Source organism: Bos taurus, chromosome 4, assembly GCF_002263795.3.
Source record: "Bos taurus isolate L1 Dominette 01449 registration number 42190680 breed Hereford chromosome 4, ARS-UCD2.0, whole genome shotgun sequence".
NCBI classification, from domain to species: Eukaryota; Metazoa; Chordata; class Mammalia; order Artiodactyla; family Bovidae; genus Bos; species Bos taurus.
The window spans coordinates 56,329,595-56,349,228 of NC_037331.1; the positions used below are offsets into that span (position 1 = coordinate 56,329,595).

Genomic DNA, 19,634 nt, shown 5'->3' on the forward strand with positions numbered 1-19,634 from the left:
GAGAACCTTCTGTGTTGCAAACCCTGTAAGAACTACTCTATATGTAGTATCTTATTTAAGCCTTACAACCACTCAAGGAAATAAAGACTATGATCATCCCTAGCTTACAAATGAAGAAAATGAGAGTGAAGTACTTACTGGAGGCCAAGCAGTTGAAAAATGACTATGACTAAGCTGGGATTCACATGTAAATCTAGCGCCCTCACTGAACCACTGTCTGGGGAATTGGGGGTGATGTTTGGGGAAAGATGAGTTTATTTCTTCTTTGATTTTCAAAGGAATTTAGAGAACAGCTTAGTCATTTGAAGGGATGTGCTCAAAATACAAAGGTGTACTTATCCTGACAACTTGATTTGAAATAGCCTGTCAAAGAGAAGAATCCAAATTAGTGAGGGACATGGACAAAGAATGACCATTTTTATTTTCCGCTCCATAGAAAATGCAATAGAATATTTCATTGAGGCAAGAAAATCTTTAAAAGTCACTAATAAAAACCCATTTGATGTTGGATTTCTCTGACCATGCCCTCCCGGAGCTGGTGGCTTTAGGGCTCACTACTAAAATCCACAAGATGATCTTAGATGAAACGCGGCATCTAGACTTTGCTGGGGTGCAGTAAATGCGCTGTCAGGATAACTGAACTTGGGCTCTGGGCTGGGAGAGTACAAAGGAAATGCAGATCTCCTTAGATTTTAAACATTTGTCTTGGAAAGAATAAAATCCAAGTATTATTTCACTTAATATTGCACGACATTAAGATGAAAATTAAAACTGAAATGTGCAAATTGCTGCATCCTAAATACCCACCATAAAGATAATGACAATGTAAGTGTGAACCATTAATTGAGCTAAAGCATGAGCACTTTCCCTTTTATGTAGCTGCTAGTGAGAATCAAAGTTGAATTCCTCTTGATTCTGCCTTATCTAGCTATTTTTACCTGCTTTTGAGGCTGCGAGCATCTATTTTGGGGACTACTTGATTGGCTTGAAAATCTACGTGTTGTAAGCTCTTAGAGTAACTTCCTCACCTCCTACCATCCTGAGTGATGGAGATAAATGATTATTTCAAAGTTTCTTTGAAGACTAGAATAATAGTTCTCTTAGGAACAAATATAAAATTTAACCTGGAGATACTAGATTTTTAACCTTGAGAATTTGGCTGACTTGGGTCTGTTGGACCTTTTGGTTTTTCTTTTCTTAATATAAATGTTTTTGTTAAATGTTTTGGTTCAAGTTCATGCATAAGTGTATCGGGATGCTGTCCATGGTCTTCCCTAATAGCTTTAAGGTGCCTAGCGTCTCCACTGGAAGGTGTTTGATGAGCTACTCATATGTTGTCAGTGGTAACCAGTATATGAGATATACTTTATTTTAATATAACGTAGAACATTTAGAATTAAAAAAAAAACACATGGTAGATGCTCAAGAAGTGCTATTTGCTTTTTTCAGTACATTGGTCATGGTCTAAATAATGTCCTTTAAAGTATCACTTAATAAAATAGCAGTAACAACTAAAACTGTAGGTGAAATACAGGTCATCTTCTCCCAAGTACCTTTGTGCAGGCCTTCAGCAGGGTATTGCACAGCTCTCTTCCCTGCATCTTTACCAGGTAGTTTTTATTCTCAAATCTCATCAGAGATAATCTATCTAGGGTCACAAGCTAAGTAGGAAAACCTGGCTGTAAATTGTCTGCTGCTCCAAAATTTATATTATTTCCATCTTGAGGCAAATCAAAACTTGCTCATTCTCTATAATGCTAAAATACTTATAGTTCATTTTTTGTAGATAAATGCTGCAGAAGTTTTCTGATATATTGTAAAAATGGTCATGTATTTTTCTATTTTAAGTGTTTAATATTGTACCCTGCCTCTTTCATTGAACATTAAATTAAAAGCATTTTTCATGTTTCCTGAAGAGTCTTCATAACTATCCATTTTTTTAACATCTAGTTTTTAAAGAGGCGTCATTTTCTGACTAGCTATCAAAACAGTTATGTACTGTTTTCATGCATTACTGGGGAGGGTGCTGCAGTATGTCACTGTTCTGGCCACCCCTTTCTGAAAGGGAGAGCAGACCGACTGGTTTTTTTTTTTTGTGAATCCAACTTCTTCTCAGCTCAGTGTGCTCTTGAACTTAAGTGCTAGAGGTGACATTATTAGGAAATCAAGCCCATCCCTCTGGACAACATCAGAACAACTTCCCCAAAAGCAAGACAGGTGCCCTTCACATGGTGGTGGTCATGTTAAGCAGGAGTTGGCTGTCTCCCTGCCACATGAGATTTGGCTTGTATTATATCTTCCTTAGGTAAGTAATTTCTTTGACTACTTGAGTGGACTCTTCCTTCTGCCCATGGAGTTCCTCTAGTTTCTTTTGAGTTTCAATTTTTAAATTAATTTTAATTGAAGTATAGTTGATTTGCAATGTGTTAGTTTTAGGTGAAGATCAGAGTGGTTCAGTTATACATATACATATATATATATATATATGTGTTTGTGTGTGTCTGTATATATGTATGTGTATATATGAAAGTGAAACTGTTAGTTGCTCAGTCATGTCCAACTCTTTGTAACCCCTTGGACTGTAGCCCACCAAGCTCCTCTGTCCATGGAATTCTCCAGGCAAGAATACTGGAATGGGTTGCCATCCCCTTCTCCAGGGGATCTTCCTGACCCAGGAATGGAACCCAGGTCTCCCACATTGCAGGCAGATTCTTTACCATTTGAGCCCATCAGGGAAGTTTGTGTGTATGTGTGTGTATTATTTTCAGATTATTTTTCACTATAGATTATTATAAGATACTAAACATAGTTTGTGCACTATACAGCTATAGTTCCCTATGCTGCACAGTTCCCTTATTGTTTATCTGTTTTATATATAGTAGTATGTGTCTGCTATCCCCAAACTCCTCATTTACCCACGCTTTCCCCTTTGATAACAGTGTTTGTTTTCTATGTCTGTGTCTTTCTGTTTTATAAATAAGTTCATTTGTATCATTTTTTTAGATTCAATGTATGATTGATATCATATGATATTTGTCTTCATCTGGCTTCCTTCCCTTAATATGATAATCCCTAGGTCCGTTCTCAAGTTTTTCTTGATCTCCCCTGCTTATTCTCTTATATGATCTAAACAGACTGCACCTCTCAAGATTCCCTAAAGTGAAAGTGAAAGTGAAGTCGCTCAGTCGTGTCCAACTCATCGCGACCCCGTGGACTGTAGCCCACCAGGCTCCTCTGTCCATGGGATTCTCCAGGCAAGAATACTGGAGTGGGTTGCCATTTCCTTCTCCAGGGGATCTTCCCAACCCAGGGATCAAACTTAGGTCTCCTGCATTGCAGGCAGACACTTTAACCTCTGAGCCACCAGGGAAGCCCAAAGCTCCTTGAAATCAAGGTGTTTCTTCCTTCATTCTCCAGCTGCTGGGACTACACAGGGCAGTCTCAGCCACTGTGGTTGGAACTCACATCAGGTGAAGAACACAGGCATTGACCAGTGACTTACAGTAGTATTGCATTACAGCACTCTTGTAATGACTTGTATGGGAGTGTATAACATGAGGAAAGAGTGAGAGGTCGTAGAAGAACAGGCTCAAGAGAGTGCTATAGGAGTTGAGAGCAAGATTACGTCTAGCTCAGAGAATAAGGGATGGTGTCATGGAGAATGTTTCTTGCTCAACTGGCACATTGTCTAACCTACTCAGTTCCCCAGAACACTTCTAGTCACCAAGCATCAATGAAGCAGAAGATCCATCTCCACTTTTTTTTTTTCCCTAAAGAATGTTATGACCCAGAGGGATGATATGGGGAGGGAGGTGGGACGGGGGTTCAGGATGGGGAACACGTGTACACCTGTGGCGGATGCATGTTGATGTATGGCAAAACCAATACAATATTGTAAAGTAAAAAAAAAAATGTTATGACTAGACAGAATTTGGTATTTTTGGCAGCTTATCTCTGTAGAGGACTTCTGGTAAATGATAATCTCAATACTTTCATACCATTATTCATATAGCCTATTAATAGTTTTCATAGAAAGTGAAAGCATAGCTTGTGCTTAAGAAAGATGAAGAGTTAATGAAAGGTGAAATACTTACCAAAGGCTTACCCTAAATATCTGTGGGTAAGAGACATACACCTAGATTTTGATAAAGATTCAGTATTTATTAAAGGATCTGGATTTAAGTTTATAAGTTTATTCTGGATCAAAAGTGTAATGATAACACCACTAGTAACACCTGATACTTACATGGTATTTATTGTGGGTCAAACATCGTTCTCAGAGTTTTAATATACAAAGTCATCAATCTTCATAACAAGCCTGTGAGATAAGTCCTATGATAGCCACTCTGCAGATAGGAAAACAAGCTCCATGAGGTTGATACATTGCCACAGGTGTTTAGCCAGTGAAGGGCCAAATTAGAATGCAGAGTGAGGTAGTTCATGTTTCAAGTCTGTGCTCTTAATCACTGTCTTATCTGGCTCTCTTCACAAATGTTATCTCTAATAACCTTCCATGTGCGTGTTTCACAGATGACAAAAGCCATACTCAAAGCCTATAAAACTAGTTAAGTGGCAAAACCAAGATTTGAAGCCAGGAGTTGAACCAATCTTCTTTCCAACTAATCGTCCTCGCTTGATGAATTTCACAAGAGGTTAGCTTGAATTTACCCGAAAATTTAATAAGTTAGAAAGAAAACATTTTTTTAAAGTCTAAATACTGGCCAGATGCTAGCAGTGAAAATTTATCAATGAATGAGCGTTAGAGTCCTCTATGTACCCAGCTTCTGATGGGAAACAGTAAAGCATCAAGACCAACACACAAGAAGTAATTCAAAAATAAGATTTTCCTTTGAATTGGCTTTCATTACATGCAGCCATACTTCAGAGAAGGGAGAAAAGCATGTGAGCAAGAGCTGTCAGGGACGATTTCCTGAGGCAGGTGGAAGTCAGCTGTAGCCTTGAAGGACAGTAGAATTGGAGGGAGCTAAAGAAAGAGACGGAGAAGGCGATGGCACCCCACTCCAGTACTCTTGCCTGGAAAATCCCATGGACGGGGGAGCCTGGTAGGCTGTAGTCCAGGGGGTCGCTAGGAGTCGGACACAACTGAGCGACTTCACTTTCACTTTTTACTTTCATGCATTGGAGAAGGAAATGGCAACCCGCTCCAGTGTTCTTGCTTGGAGAATCCCAGGGACAGGGGAGCCTGGTGGGCTGCCATCTATGGGGTCGCACAGAGTCGGACATGACTGAAGTGACTTAGCAGCAGCAAAGAAAGAGAGGATTTGAGGTGGAAAGGGAAGTAGAGAATGTGAAGTCAGAGATCAGGCCAAACTCAGGTGTGGAGATGTCATCAGGATCTTGTGATATGATGTGTGTTTTGGGGAGCCTGAGAAGCGAAGTTGGATTTGGATTCTTGAGCAGGAGAGCAGCATTGTGAAACAGGATGAAAGGGTGTAGGGAAGTGAGTACGTTTTAGGACCCGAGGAGAGAGTTAATGCAAAGTCTGTCTTCAGAGTGCCCAGCACATAGAGGGTAAATGGGACTCGCCCTCTGCTCTCTGTGGTTACCCCGTGTCCAGTGTCTGACTGCTGAATCTCCACATTTGCGTGTTTCCTAGAGAAATGAAGGTGATCTCTTCCACCGCCTGTGGCATATCATGAATGAAATCCTGGATCTGCGGCGGCAGGTGTTGGTGGGGCACCTCACCCATGACCGGATGAAAGACGTGAAGCGCCACATCACCGCCCGCCTGGACTGGGGCAACGAGTGAGTACCCGCCACCGCAGGGATGAGCTCTGGTGGGTGCACACGAGGGTGTGACTGCAACAGAGGTGTGAGCCACCGTGTGCTCATATCTCTGGAAAACACCAGAGGAAGCTTTTCCAGTTTTCTCCTTTGGGGGGCTTAGTGCAGACTGTCACTGATAGAGCTGACAACCGCATCTTCTAGGGCTGGTATGGGTCCCAGGATGTTGTCAGTTCTCAACTGCCCTGTGTGGTCTGACAGTGGGCACATGCTCAGGAAATACAAAATGTTCACTGGGGTCAGTCAGATATGTAACTTCCACTGAGAGTATTACTACTGTGTGCTCAGTCGTGTCTGACTCTTTGCAACCCCATGGACTGAAGCCCACCAGGCTTCCCTGTCCATGGACTTTTCCAGGCAAGAATACTGGAGTGGATTGCCATTTCCTTCTCCACATTGTTTCAAAAAGGCTTTAGGTTTGACATGCATTTTTCTTTCTAAATACATCCCTCTTTTCTGTTGTAGTAATAGATTGTTGATGTTATGTGGAGGGAGATAGCTTCTGTTAAAAGTCTTAGGGGCAGGTATCCTGGGTGGTGGTGGGGAAAGGGTGAGGGGTGGCTTTCCTTACTGCCCTGATTCTGCCTGTGCATATGTGTTAGTGTCTTTTGAGGAGCTGCTTGGGAAAACTTGATAAAAAACTGATCTTGACCAAGATTTGCTCTTAAAAAAAAAAGAAAAAAGACATAACTGACTAATCTAAAATACTAACCAAGTACTTTAAATACTAAATCTAGTAATTTAAAGCAGTGATTGAGGCTGATATTGTGCTAAATATGAATGTTAATGTATTGGTGAGAAATTAGAATAAGCCAACTTAGACTATGATGTTAGGCTTATGGGGGCTCAAGCGTAGGAAGATAAGTGGTCCCTTGGTATCCTATAAGGTCATGGCCTCCCTCTCTCCCCAAGTCCCCATTCACTGTTTGAACCTTCAGAGCATCTTCAGTTCAGTTGCTCAGTTGTGTCTGACTCTTTGCGACACCATGAACCACAGCAAGCCAGGCCTCCCTGTCCATCACCAACTCCTAGAGTTTACACAAACCCATATCCATCCAGTCGGTGATGCCATCCAGCCATCTCATCCTCTGTCGTCCCCTTCTCCTCCTGCACCCAATCCCTCCCAGCATCAGAGTCTTTTCCAATGAGTCAACTCTTCGCACGAGTTGGCCAAAGTACTGGAGTTTCAGCTTCAACATCAGTCCTTCCAATGAACTGATATCCTTTAGAATGGACTGGTTGGATCTCCCTGCAGCCCAAGAGACTCTCAAGAGTCTTCTCCAACACCAGAGTTCAAAAGCACCAATTCTTCAGCGCTCAGCTTTCTTTATAGTCCAGCTCTCACATTCATACATGACTACTGGAAAAACCATAGCCTTGACTAGATGGACCTTTATTGACAAAGTAACATCTAGTCTTTTTAATATGCTGTCTAGGTTGGTCAAAACTTTCCTTCCAAGGAGTAAGTGTTTTTTCATTTCATGGCTGCATTTACCATCTGTAGTGATTTTGGAGCCCCAAAAAATAAAGTCTGACACTCTTTCCACTGATTCCCCATCTATTTCCCATGAAGTGATGGGACCAGAATCATGATGCCATGATTCAGTTTTCCTAATGTTGAGCTTTAAGCCAACTTTTTCACTCTCCTCTTTCACTTTCATCAGCAGGCTCTTTAGTTCCTCTTCACTTTCTGCCATAAGGGTGGGGTCATCTGCGTATCTGAGGTTATTGATGTTTCTCCCAGCAATCTTGATTCCGGCTTGTGTTTCTTCCAGTCCAGCGTTTCTCATGATGTACTCTGCATAGAAGTTAAATAAGCAGGGTGACAATATACAGCCTTGACATAGTCCTTTTCCTATTTGGAACCAGTTGTTGTTCAATGTCCAGTTCTAACTGTTGCTTTCTAACCTGCATACAGGTTTCTCAAGAGGCAGCTCAGGTGGTCTGGTATTCCTATCTGTTTCAGAATTTTCCACAATTTATTGTGATCCACACAGTTTATTGTGATCCTGTGTTGATCAGAGCATCTTAGAGCAACAGAAAAAAAGAAAAGCAGATAGGAAAGAAGAAGGCAGTAAAAGATACCACAGATGATTTTGCCTCTTACTGAATCTGGAAAAACCAATTTGAAATCAAGAGTAATGCTTCCTTTAAGTGTAGGACGTCACTTTATCAAAAGGCAGTTTTGATTCCTGCTAACATATATACTACAGGAGTGAAGTATATAACACATTTTAAACCTCTATCTTGTCCAGAGTCCTTCTGTTATTTCGCTGAGTGAGCTGTGCCATTCATCCTTTTATAGACAGTCAAGAGAGCAGCCCTAATTCATTAATCTTGGGGAGATTCATTCCTTGTGGGGAATCAAGGGCAGGGGTGGAATACAGCAAGACACTGAACTGGAAATTCTCCTCTTTTAAGATGTGAGGCAAATTCCTGAGCCCTCCTTGACTTCAGTTTCTTTGCTTGTCGCTTGTCAAAGGAATAAGTTGAGCCAGAAGAGATCTAAGGCCTCGTCCACTCCAGACCAATGTGATTCACAGCACGGAGCGCTTTCCTGAGAGATGGGATATGCCAGCCATGTGCAGGGAGCCTCCAGTCTCACTGTGTGTAATGGTGTGGCCCTTTGAGGGGTAGATCTGAAGACTGTTTGACCATGACTTAGGCTGCCCATCTTTCATGTTTTGAATGTTTTTGAATGTTTTTCCTTTTTGTTTTGAAAAAAACTTGGTTGTCTGAATCATGTTGGGCCTTAGTCATCATGCCAGTCCTCCTTTAAAAGACTAGTTTGTAAATAGGAAGAAAGTTGGATGAAGTTAGCTTATCAAAAATAGCTTAGAAATACAGAGCAGGCAAGAAGATGATACTTTTTCAGTTTTAGGAAGGAAGATAATGACATAAGGAAGGGAAAAGAGGGAAAAACATTAATTATGACTGAATCATGGCTCAGTTTTGACTCATGTAAGTTCCAGCTTATGCTTTGGGCAATTCTATGGCTAATTTATGGTAAGTTGGTAAAACATGGATGTATGAAAATGAGCAATATAATTTATTTAGATCATCCTCAAATTCATGCATTTTCAGAGGTCTGATTTTGCTTTCTTTGAGTTTGACAACTTATTTAAAATGTCTTACAGTTTACAGATTGTGCATTTACTGTATTCCTTTAAATATAGTTTTCTTACTGAAAGGGAAAACAAAAGTGGAGGAAGCTTGGGAGAAGGAGGAGATAGTCATCTCATTCCCTATCAGGGCCATCAGAAGAAGTGTTCTTGCCTGAAAGCCTCAAACAGAGTTACAACAATGGCATTCTCCATTCTCCATAGAGCCCTGTGCTGTCCTCTGACTTTCCTGTGATGATGCTGGTGGAGGGAGAATCAATTCATTCTTCCTTCCTGATGCCCCAGAGCAGTTCAGTGACTGTGTTAGCATAAAACCAACCTCTGGTGCCAGGTCAAATCCTCAAGGCCAGGCTTCCCTCTCCTCAACTCTGTGTTCTAGAACAAAATGATGTCTATGTCTAGTTTCCAGGCCAGCACAATGAGGAAGGGTTTCTGTGGTAATAGTTTGCAGGGTGCTAAAGGCTCCCCACTCTGTAGAACCAAGGCCCCCAGTGGCAAAAGCACTGCACCAAGAGGGCCGGCCCATCCCCACCCCATCCCTGTTTCCTCGCCTTTGTAATCTTCTGTTTCTCAAGTTATACCCAGTGTTCAGCCTCCTTACTTAGTCCGAGCACTGCAAAGGGTTAATATAAGGTAAAGAGTTTGGGTGAGAGAAGCACAAAGGGTGATGTATTGAATGTTTTTTAGAGTGATACAGTAAAGATAATTATTTTAAATATATTCTGTTGAGGTGACTTTTCTTCCAAACATTTGCAATTTGTTCTCTAGACAACTGGGACTGGACCTGGTGCCTAGGAAAGAGTATGCGATGGTGGATCCAGAGGACATCAGCATTACTGAGCTCTACCGATTGGTAGGTATAGCAATCTGTGGCTCACAGTCTCACTGCTGATTTTCTGGTTTCCATGACACTTTTCATACTTGCTTGATTTTGTAAGAACAGGATGTTCCAGGTTTAATTTGGAGCAAGTAAAGAGAATTGAGAGCTGAGGTGACCCTGCCCCAAGTACAAAACTGAGATAATTTACCTGTCTCAGAATTACCTGACATTCCTACTGAGTCCTCAACTCCCAGGTACTAGGAAGTAAAGCCAAAGAAGTTTTAGGTTCTTTTCCTAAATCTCTGTACTTTGCCTGGACTAGTGAAATGCTCACAAGTTGTATATTTATCTGTCATGTATCAAGACATTGTTGTGTTTCCAGTTAGTGCTCATCAGCGTGTTAACTCCCTTCCATCCCATCTTATCACTACATGCACAGACTCCTGAAAGGGTCTCCTCCTTGGTCTCCAAATGCTGGTCTTAGCCCCCATCTCTCCGAGACCATTTCTGAGTACTGAAGCTTATTAATAATCATAAGATATTTGGTCATATCGCCCACCACGACACCACCCATGACTTGAGTTTTTACCTAGTTACATGATAGGTTACAGTCTAGTTGTTTACTTGGCATCTAGGTTCCCTGAATGATCCATCTGTCTTGTATTTTGCCTCCTATTCTTAATATTTGTATACAGTTTACCTAATCTCTTGTTATTCCCTGGTGGGGTGATGTTTCAGTCGCTGTCATCTTTCACTCTTGCAACCCCAGGCTCTGTAGTCTGCCAGGGCTCCTCTGTCCATGGGATGTCCCAGATAAGAATACTGGAATGGGTTGCTATTTCCTCTCTATGGTCTTCCTGACCCAGGGATCAGACCTGGGTCTTATTCATTGCAGTGGGTTCTTTACCAACTGAGCCACCAGGGAAGTCCCTGTTATTCACTAAGCTCTTTTAAAACCTCAAATCAAAGAAAATTGTGGCTGGAAAGACATTCAGTCATCATCCCAGGTGTAATTTTGCTTTGCTTTAGTTACTGCTGTATCTTTCCATAATGTTCCAAGGAGGAATGACTGTGGTCAACAGTGGATTCCTTTTGGAAGATCCTGCCTCTTTGGAGGTAGCTTCCCAAATTTATAACATTCTTCATAGAATCGCAGATTATTCTTGACCTGAGATTATCTGAAAAACATGAGAAAAAAATCATTCGTAAATCCAATATGCATATGTCTCATTTGATAAAGTGATTTTTAATACCACATTCAGTTTTTTTTCCTTTGTCATCAATCTGTTCAGATTATTTAACGCTCATTATGTCAGCTGGAATAAATTCTTTTTCTGTGAAGAATTTCCTTTACATTGAGCTTCTTGAGAGTGGTGTTCCATGCTGCACCCCTCTGTGATATTAGTGCTAAGTGGAGTGTCAAGTACAGAGCCAAAACACAGTTAAAGAGTGGTTGGAGGGAGGAGGGCAGAGATGATTAAAAGTAAAGTTTAAAGTCATCACTAAGTCTTAGCTTATGTGTGTGTGTGTGTATATATATGTGTGTGTGTGTGTGTGTGTGTATAACAAAATCACTAGAATTTGTCAGACACATCCTCTAATGGGATATTTTTATTATAGTTTATTTAACTATTGGGCATCAAATTTTGTCTCTCACTTTTGTTTTAATTTCTCAATCAATCTGAAGTTTCTTCAGAGTGAGCACCATGTCTTACCTCCCTTTGTTATGTCTGAAATCATCTCGTACAGTGCTTTGCACTCAGTAAGCAATCACTTAATGGTTTTGAAGTCATTATGATATTATGAGAAGACCATGGCTGTAGATCAAAAAAACTAGATTTGAATTTCATCTCTTCCTTCTACCAGCTCTCTGATCTTGGACTTATTGCTCAATGTTTCAGAGCTTCAGTTTCTTCATTTATTAAATGAAGAAATCATTCTTATCATGTTTGTTTGGGAGATTAAATAAGACATGCATGTGAACTGCCTTTCCTTGACAGATAACATTTGCAAAGCACCTAAGCATTCAGTCAGTCTTCATTCTTTTCTCATCTTTATTTCATCCTTGTTAGAAAGGCATGGTGGCAAGAATAATTATTACCTTACGTGCTGTGTCTTTGGGGCTTCCCTGGTAGCTCAGCTGGTAAAGAACCCACCTGCAGTGCAGGAGACCCCGCTTCAATTCCTGGGTTGGGAAGATCCACTGGAGAAGGGATAGGCTACCCACTCCAGTATTCTTGGGCTTCCCTGGTGGCTCAGCTAGTAAAGAATCAGCCTGCAATGCATGAGGCTGGGATTGATCCCTGGACTGGGAAGATCTCCTGGAGAAGAGAATTCCATGGACTGTATAGGCCATGGGGTCACAGAGAGTCAGACATGACTGAGTGAATTTTACTGTGCTACTTCTTAAAATTAGATTTGACTGCGTTCAATGAAATAAATAATAGAAGCTTAGACATGATAGAAATTTATTTCTCTTTGACAGTATACAAGCCCAGGCAGCAGGTCTTGGGCTTGTTTGTGGATTCATGATGTCAGAAGCAAAAAAAGGATCCTTTATCCAGGATGCTTCATAGTACAACATGGCTGCAAGAACTCTAGCCATTACATTGCTCTCCAACAGCAGGAAGGAGAATGATTTCTTTCAGTTGACTCAGCTACTTTATGAGCCCTTTTGGAAACCCCACACAATACTTGCCGTTATATTTCTTTGGCTAGGGCATGATCACATCCCCATATTTAGTTAGGGATGTCAGATATTTCATAACCAACTAACAGTATCTGACAAAAATATGTTTTATTTTCCCAAGTTTGATTTTGTATGTATGTAATTTTATCTATCTGCTTTTTACTTAATGTCATCTATAGGATGAGAAATTTATTTCGTCTCTTTGGACATTCCAATTTCTTAGTTGTGGCTGCTGGGAGTGTTATGTTGATAGGATTCTGGGGTCTCATCTGGGCTGTGATGACTGACAGATGATAAGGATTTTTTTTTTTTTTTTTGTATTTTATAGCTCAGAACTTAGTTCACAGTCTTCATTTGTCAGAAACATTGTGATTTTAAATGAAATTGGGACAGTACTCCAGGAAACCTCGAATAATTATAAACTTCAGAAGGACATGTTTTTTCTCTAAGGCAGCTTCAAGTTCCTGTTTATGTCCTGGTGCAGCAGTAATCAGGTTGTCTGTAGCACTGGCCCTTTTCTCTATGTAAACATGACTGACTGTGCTGACTTCATCTAGGAGAGTGGGCAGGCACCACCACCAAATCCCGTGTGGCTGGGGGTGGGGTAGTGATTTATTGTCACTCATGCATCAAGGATCCTGTCATGGAGGTAAAATGCGCCAACACAGGACATTGGATTAATTGTTGCTACTTCTCTTCTTTTGCTGTGTCTTTTCCATGTCATATTTGAAACACAGGTGTTTGCATCTTACTAATTCCATATTGCATCATTAGAAAAAAAAAGAAAGTCTTGTTTTCGGTTTTTTGATAGCCTTGTTAGCAGATCTTTCTCACCTAATCTAAGCAGCGAAATGTGCTAAGCCTCACAGTGTTAACATATGTCCACTTGGTTTACTGCCAATGACCAGAGCTTGATCCTTCGGTAAATAAAAGAAGACCTTATTGGCTGGATTCTCTAGTTAATTTGTGCATAAGGAGAATCTTTTTAGGAAACTTTCTTTGTTTTTGTAAGATCACGTTAGCAGCTTGCTGTGTGATCCTTAGTGGGTAGGCCAGTGGTTATCGAACATAGAGTCCATTTGGCAATGTCTGTAGACAAGTTTTGATTGTCACAATTGGGGATGGTGTGGAGCAGGGGGTCAGGAGAGGTGCTATTGGCATCTGGTGGGTACATGCCAGAAGATGGTAAACGTCCCACAAAGCTCTCACAACACAGAATACCAGCCCCAATTATCAGTAGTGCTGAAGGTGAGAACCCTGGTGTATATAGACAGTTCACCCAGTAATTGATGCATTGGTGAGCATCAAAAATTTGTATCACTTTATTAAGTCTTTGGAATACATCTCTTTCTTTCCCCAAAGGTCTAGTTAAAATGTAATTACATTTAGAGTAACTGCTAAGTGCCTTTATAACTGTAAATTATTTCAGAGATAGATTTGTCTATTTCAGAGACAGAGCTTTGTTTCTGTGTTTTAACTATCAAATCATAGCTCTTGAAGTATGGACTTGCCTTTTTCATTTTGCTGTTGTAATAATATCTTCACAGAGATATTTTTAGCACTTCTCCAAAGTAGTAAATTACCAAAAGATAAACAAGTCCTCATAACCTACTCAAGTTCAAATCCATCTTAGGCTTGGAAACATTATAGGTGAGGGAAGAGAGGTAATTTCAGAGACCAAATGTTTCAAGGCAGTAATTATACAAAAGATGTAACAATACATTTTTCAATCTGCTAGGATTTGCATCTCTCTTCGCGTGATCTCAATCAGTGATTCTCAGCCCTCACTGCACATTAGAATCACCTGGGGAGCTTTTAAAACTTCTCCTCTCTGGACCCCCACCCCCTGGAAATTCTAATTTAATTGTTCTGGGATAAGACCTGGACATAAGTATTTTTTAAAAGCTCTCTTGGTGATTCTAAAGTGCAGCCAAGGTTGAGAACCACTGATCTAGATATATTGGATTCTCTGCATGAGTAAGGGAGCTAATTCTTCCGTTCAGTGTTTAGTGAATGTCATGATGGATGCTGGGAACTTTGCACTGTTTGAAGTAAAGAACATACATCTCCTAGTTCTTATATCTGTTTTTCCAGCTCTAACCTTTAGTAGTTACTCATTTCTTCATAGAAGTTTGTGCTTTGTTACCCTGAACTTTTAAGTAAATCAGTAAATAAATTAGCAATTTCAGAAAATAAAAACTACTTGAGAAACTAAAGAGATGGAGTTTTATGAATGTATGATGCTTCCTTTGCCCTGTTATAAAGGAATATTTAAAGTGAAAAATAGAGCAACCATCATAGAAAAAAGAATTGTGCTCTTTTTCTCTACAGGAAGCTTTTTCTGGTAATTATGGCCAACACATACCACAATGTTGACTTCCACTTTAAAAGAAAATGCACTTACTCCTCACTTTTACAGAGGCGTGTTCAGTGTACCTGTTGAGTATACAACAATTATAGATATATTAATTGCATTTTTTAAGCTACTTACTTTTCAAGTGGTTCAGATTAAATGATAAAAGCATGAAAAAAAATTCTGGTGATTTTATGTTGTTGCATTTATAACTGTAAATGTAAATAGCATTTTTTGCATTCAAATCTTGGTTAGTTAATCATTAGTGTTTGAACTATACTTAGAAACATTAAAAGGTGGCTGAGGTAGACATAGAGTTTTGTACCTTAACTTCAAGCAAAGATATGACTCCTTTGAAGTTAAGCACCAAGCTTTTTCTTTCCGTCTTTCTTTTTCTCTTCCTTCCTTTCTTTCAATTGTCAAGTGATCCACAAGAAGTGCCCTCTTTAGTAGTCCGTTATGAAAGCAGTAATCTTCCAGGTCTTAGAACCTGTTCTGTTAGTACACCACCTTTCTATATGTTTTTCCTGTGCTCTCACCCTGGGCCAGTTCTGCTCAGTGTGGTCCAAGAGCTGGCTGAATCATGAACTGTTTGTAACTGATCCAAGTAGAAAAATGGTGAGGAAATGTACAGAAGCCTTTATGACGTTTTGACATTGCCATGGCATTTTGATTGTATTTTATGAAAATATCAACCTGCAGTAGATTAGAGGGGAAAACAGCCTGGTCCTTGACTGCAGGTAATTTGAGAAGCACTATCTAGATGGTTCATAATTCCTTCTCACCCTTTAGCTCTTAAAGTGTTGCTTTCCCAAGATGCCTTCTCTGACTGCTCGGACACAAGTCAGATCCTCCATTCATCATAGTTGCAGTTTTCTATCTGCGTGTGGGACAGTTTTGTTGATAGCTGTTGCCCCTAGTAGAAAAGCTCCACAAGGGCATAGGCTATTTCTGTGTTTACCCATCATCACATTCCCAGTGCTGGGCATGTTATAGACACATAACAAACATGCTAATAAATGATCATTTCCATGTTCTCACCCCTGGAACCCTGGGTGGTTCCTTTCCTTCCTTAGCATGTGGGAACTCTTACTTCTGGTCCCACCTCTCACGTGTAGCCCAGGCTAGCTGTATTAAAAGAGAAACTAGAGATGGACACAGAGACTATTCCTGCCTTTAGACACTCACTGAGTTTTGTAGGTCTGCCTCCCTGTATCTCCACATCAGGTTAGAAGCATTTTCATGTTCTAATGGTTGAATATCATTTGCCACTGCCTGTCTTGGAAAACTACCAAAACTTTAGTATAATTTAAAAGAACTTTTAATTATGAGAAAAGTGAAATCATAGCTACATTAACTCCTATCAGTGAAATGATCAGTTAGATTTTTAATTTAGTCTGATGTTTTAAAAGATGACCAATAATTTGTTCTCACTCTGGGAGTTGACAAGGGACCAGTAGAATCCTTTGCATTTCACACTGTCTGTGAGTTGGTATCATTTTAATGTTAATAATTAAGAAACAAATCTTCTTAAAGCAGGATTCTTGATGGTCTGCAGACTTCAGTAGAAGTTGAAAGAAAATTTGGAATTTAACATCCAACTGGATACCAAATCCATAGCCAAAAAAATAGCACAGGACGTTATGATCACACCATAGCTAACTAGTTTGTTGGGTTCTGTTGTTTCCCTTGGTCTACACTGATCTTGTTTTTGGGTGGGTGTCATACAGATGGAGCATCGACATCGGAAGAAAGATACCCCGGTGCAGGCCAGCAGTCACCACCTCTTTGTGCAGATGAAGAGTCTCATGTGTTCCAACCTGGGAGAGGAGCTTGAGGTCATCTTTTCACTGTTTGACAGTAAAGAGAATCGGCCGATCAGGTAAATGCATGTGGAGGTATGACTTGAATTTCTTAATGGTGGAGTGGTGGGTGTCTGCAACTGGCAAACTCTGGGATGTGTGACCTTGTACACTTTTACTCTATCAGTCTATTTTCTCATCTCTAGAACTTTATGAATTTCTAAGCTTCCTACCTTCTGGAGGTTTCCCTGAAAATTAAATGAGATGAGACATGAAAATGTTTGTTTTGAAAAACTCAAAAAGGCCATAGAACCATAATTATTATTAAATGAAAATATGTCATTGATAGCAGGTCTGTTATTTGTTTGAGTTGTTTTGTGTTGATAATGCAAAAAAGACATAATATCTCTAAACCCTGAAGTTCATTTGCATCTCAAGGTTAATACACTGTATTTTTCAAATTTTCAGTAAACAGTTAAATTATTCTTACCCTGTTCACATCAAATGATATTGAGGAAAAACTAAATACTTGGAAACCTTTCCATTAGAGTTTCAGAGGTAGGAAATAATAAACAGTTTTCACATACACTTTTTTCTTTCTCTGTCTTACCTGTTGTAGTTCTCTTATGGCAAGTTTTCAGTATTTAAGAAAAACTTACAATGGATGTTTTGGTGGTTATCCAGAAGTCTTAACCTTTTTTGAGACTTCTTTATGTGTAAAAACTTTTTAATCTTAAAGTTGAGCACAATCCACACCATCTTTTACATGAAAAAAATTTAATTTGAAATTAGAATTAAAATTATACCACAAATCACACATAATGATCCAACTGTACCCCACTTTAAAAAATATTAATAAAATAAGTGTTGACAGTTTTAGGCAACAATGAGCTGCATATTATTTTATAAACACAAACTAATCCTGGAGTATTTCTTTTCTGGTAAAAAGAAAATCTTTTTTTAAGGAAATCTATGTGAAGTTTATTTTTAATGCAATTATAGCCATAAAATCTTTGAATTAGGTTATATGTTATTCATTGCCTGCTAGAAAGTATACTTTCTACTTCCTAACAGTGAACTGTGTCCATAGAGTTTAAAGGTGTTGGTTTATACAGCAAGTGCAAGATTTATGAGATGTGGAAGTAATGATGGGAATACAGTTTCAAATCTTCATTATACACTGTTGCAGGAAATGAGTCAGTGAGTTAAAAGACCCTTTCCCCTTCCCAAATCAACAACACTAAAAAGGGAAGATAAAGGCCTGAAAAAAGGATCCATGTTACAGGTTAGCACTGACTTTAGAGGTGTGAAAGATTCCTTAGAGATAATACCTGCTTACACATTGAAGTGTATTAGAAAGCTTGGTTTCCAGGTAGTGTAATTTAACCAATGGCTTTGTAACATTGTCTGTGTCATGTATGGTCTCTAAAAATATTTAATGAACCGTATGGAATGTAAAATGGAGAAAGGAGGTCATGCTTTTGCTCATTCCCGTTGAGCTAAAGTTTTTGAGGAATATACATTCCCCTTTGCCAGTAATTTTCAAATGGCATTGACCTAAGATTAATATTTTCATGTGAAGTCAAGTGGGCCTTAGAAAGCATCACTACGAACAAAGCTAGTGGAGGTGACAGAATTCCAGTTGAGCTATTTCAAATCCTGAAAGATGATGCTGTGAAAGTGCTGCACTCATTATGCCAGCAAATTTGGAAAACTCAGCAGTGGTCACAGGACTGGAAAAGGTCAGTTTTCATTCCAATCCCAAAGAAAGGCAATGCCAAAGAATGCTCAAACTACCGCACAATTGCACTCATCTCACACGCTAGTAAAGTAATGCTTAAAATTCTCCAAGCCAGGCTTCAGCAATATGTGAACCGTGAACTACCTGATGTTCAAGCTGGTTTTAGAAAAGGCAGAGGAACCAAATTGCCAACATCTGCTGGATCATGGAAAAAGCAAGAGAATTCCAGAAAAACATCTATTTCTGCTTTATTGACTATGCCAAAGCCTTTGACTGTGTGGATCACAATAACCTGTGGACAATTCTGAAAGAGATGGGAATACCAGACCACCTGATCTACCTCTTGAGAAATTTGCATGCAGATCAGGAAGCATCAGTTAGAACTGGACATAGAACAACAGACTGGTTCCAAATAGGAAAAGGAGTTCGTCAAGGCTGTATATTGTCACCCTGCTTATTTAACTTATATGCAGAGTACATCATGAGAAACTCTGGACTGGAAGAAGCACAAGCTGGAATCAAGATTGCCGGGAGAAATATCAATAACCTCAGATATGCAGATGACACCACCCTTATGGCAGAAAGTGAAGAGGAACTCAAAAGCCTCTTGATGAAGGTGAAAGTGGAGAGTGAAAAAGTTGGCTTAAAGCTCAACATTCAGAAAACGAAGATCATGGCATCTGGTCCCATCACTTCATGGGAAATAGATGGGGAAACAGTGGAAACAGTGTCAGACTTTATTTTGGGGGGCTCCCAAATCACTGCAGATGGTGATTGCAGCCATGAAATTAAAAGACGCTTACTCCTTGGAAGGAAAATTATGACCAACCTAGATAGCATATTCAAAAGCAGAGACATTACTTTGCCAACAAAGGTTCATCTAGTCAAGGCTATGGTTTTTCCTGTGGTCATGTATGGATGTGAGAGTTGGACTGTGTAGAAGGCTGAGCTCTGAAGAATTGGTGCTTTTGAACTGTGGTGTTGGAGAAGACTCTTGTGAGTCCCTTGGATTGCAAGGAGATCCAACGAGTCCATTCTGAAGGAGATCAGCCCTGGGATTTCTTTGGAAGGAATGATGCTAAAGCTGAAACTCCAGTCCTTTGGCCACCTCATGCGAAGAGTTGACTCATTGGAAAAGACTCTGATGCTGGGAGGGATTGGGGGCAGGAGGAGAAGGGGACAACAGAGGATGAGATGGCTGGATGGCGTCACTGACTCTATGGACATGAGTCTGAGTGAACCCCGGGAGTTGGTGATGGACAGGGAGGCCTGGCGTGCTGTGATTCATGGGGTCGCAAAGAG

At 40.0% G+C, this 19,634-nt stretch overlaps 1 protein-coding gene across 4 annotated transcripts in view; it reads left to right on the plus strand.

Annotated features, from left to right (window-relative positions):
• The window catches only part of DOCK4 (dedicator of cytokinesis 4), a 479,778-nt gene that overhangs the window by 209,898 nt on the left and 250,246 nt on the right, over window positions 1-19,634 (plus strand). For all 4 annotated transcript variants that reach the window (XM_059885863.1, XM_059885865.1, XM_059885864.1 and 1 more), the window contains exons 6-8: window positions 5,618-5,766; window positions 9,696-9,780; window positions 16,520-16,671. In XM_059885863.1, coding sequence (XP_059741846.1) covers window positions 5,618-5,766; window positions 9,696-9,780; window positions 16,520-16,671 — 386 coding nt within the window. The remainder of the gene's footprint in view (window positions 1-5,617; window positions 5,767-9,695; window positions 9,781-16,519; window positions 16,672-19,634) is intronic.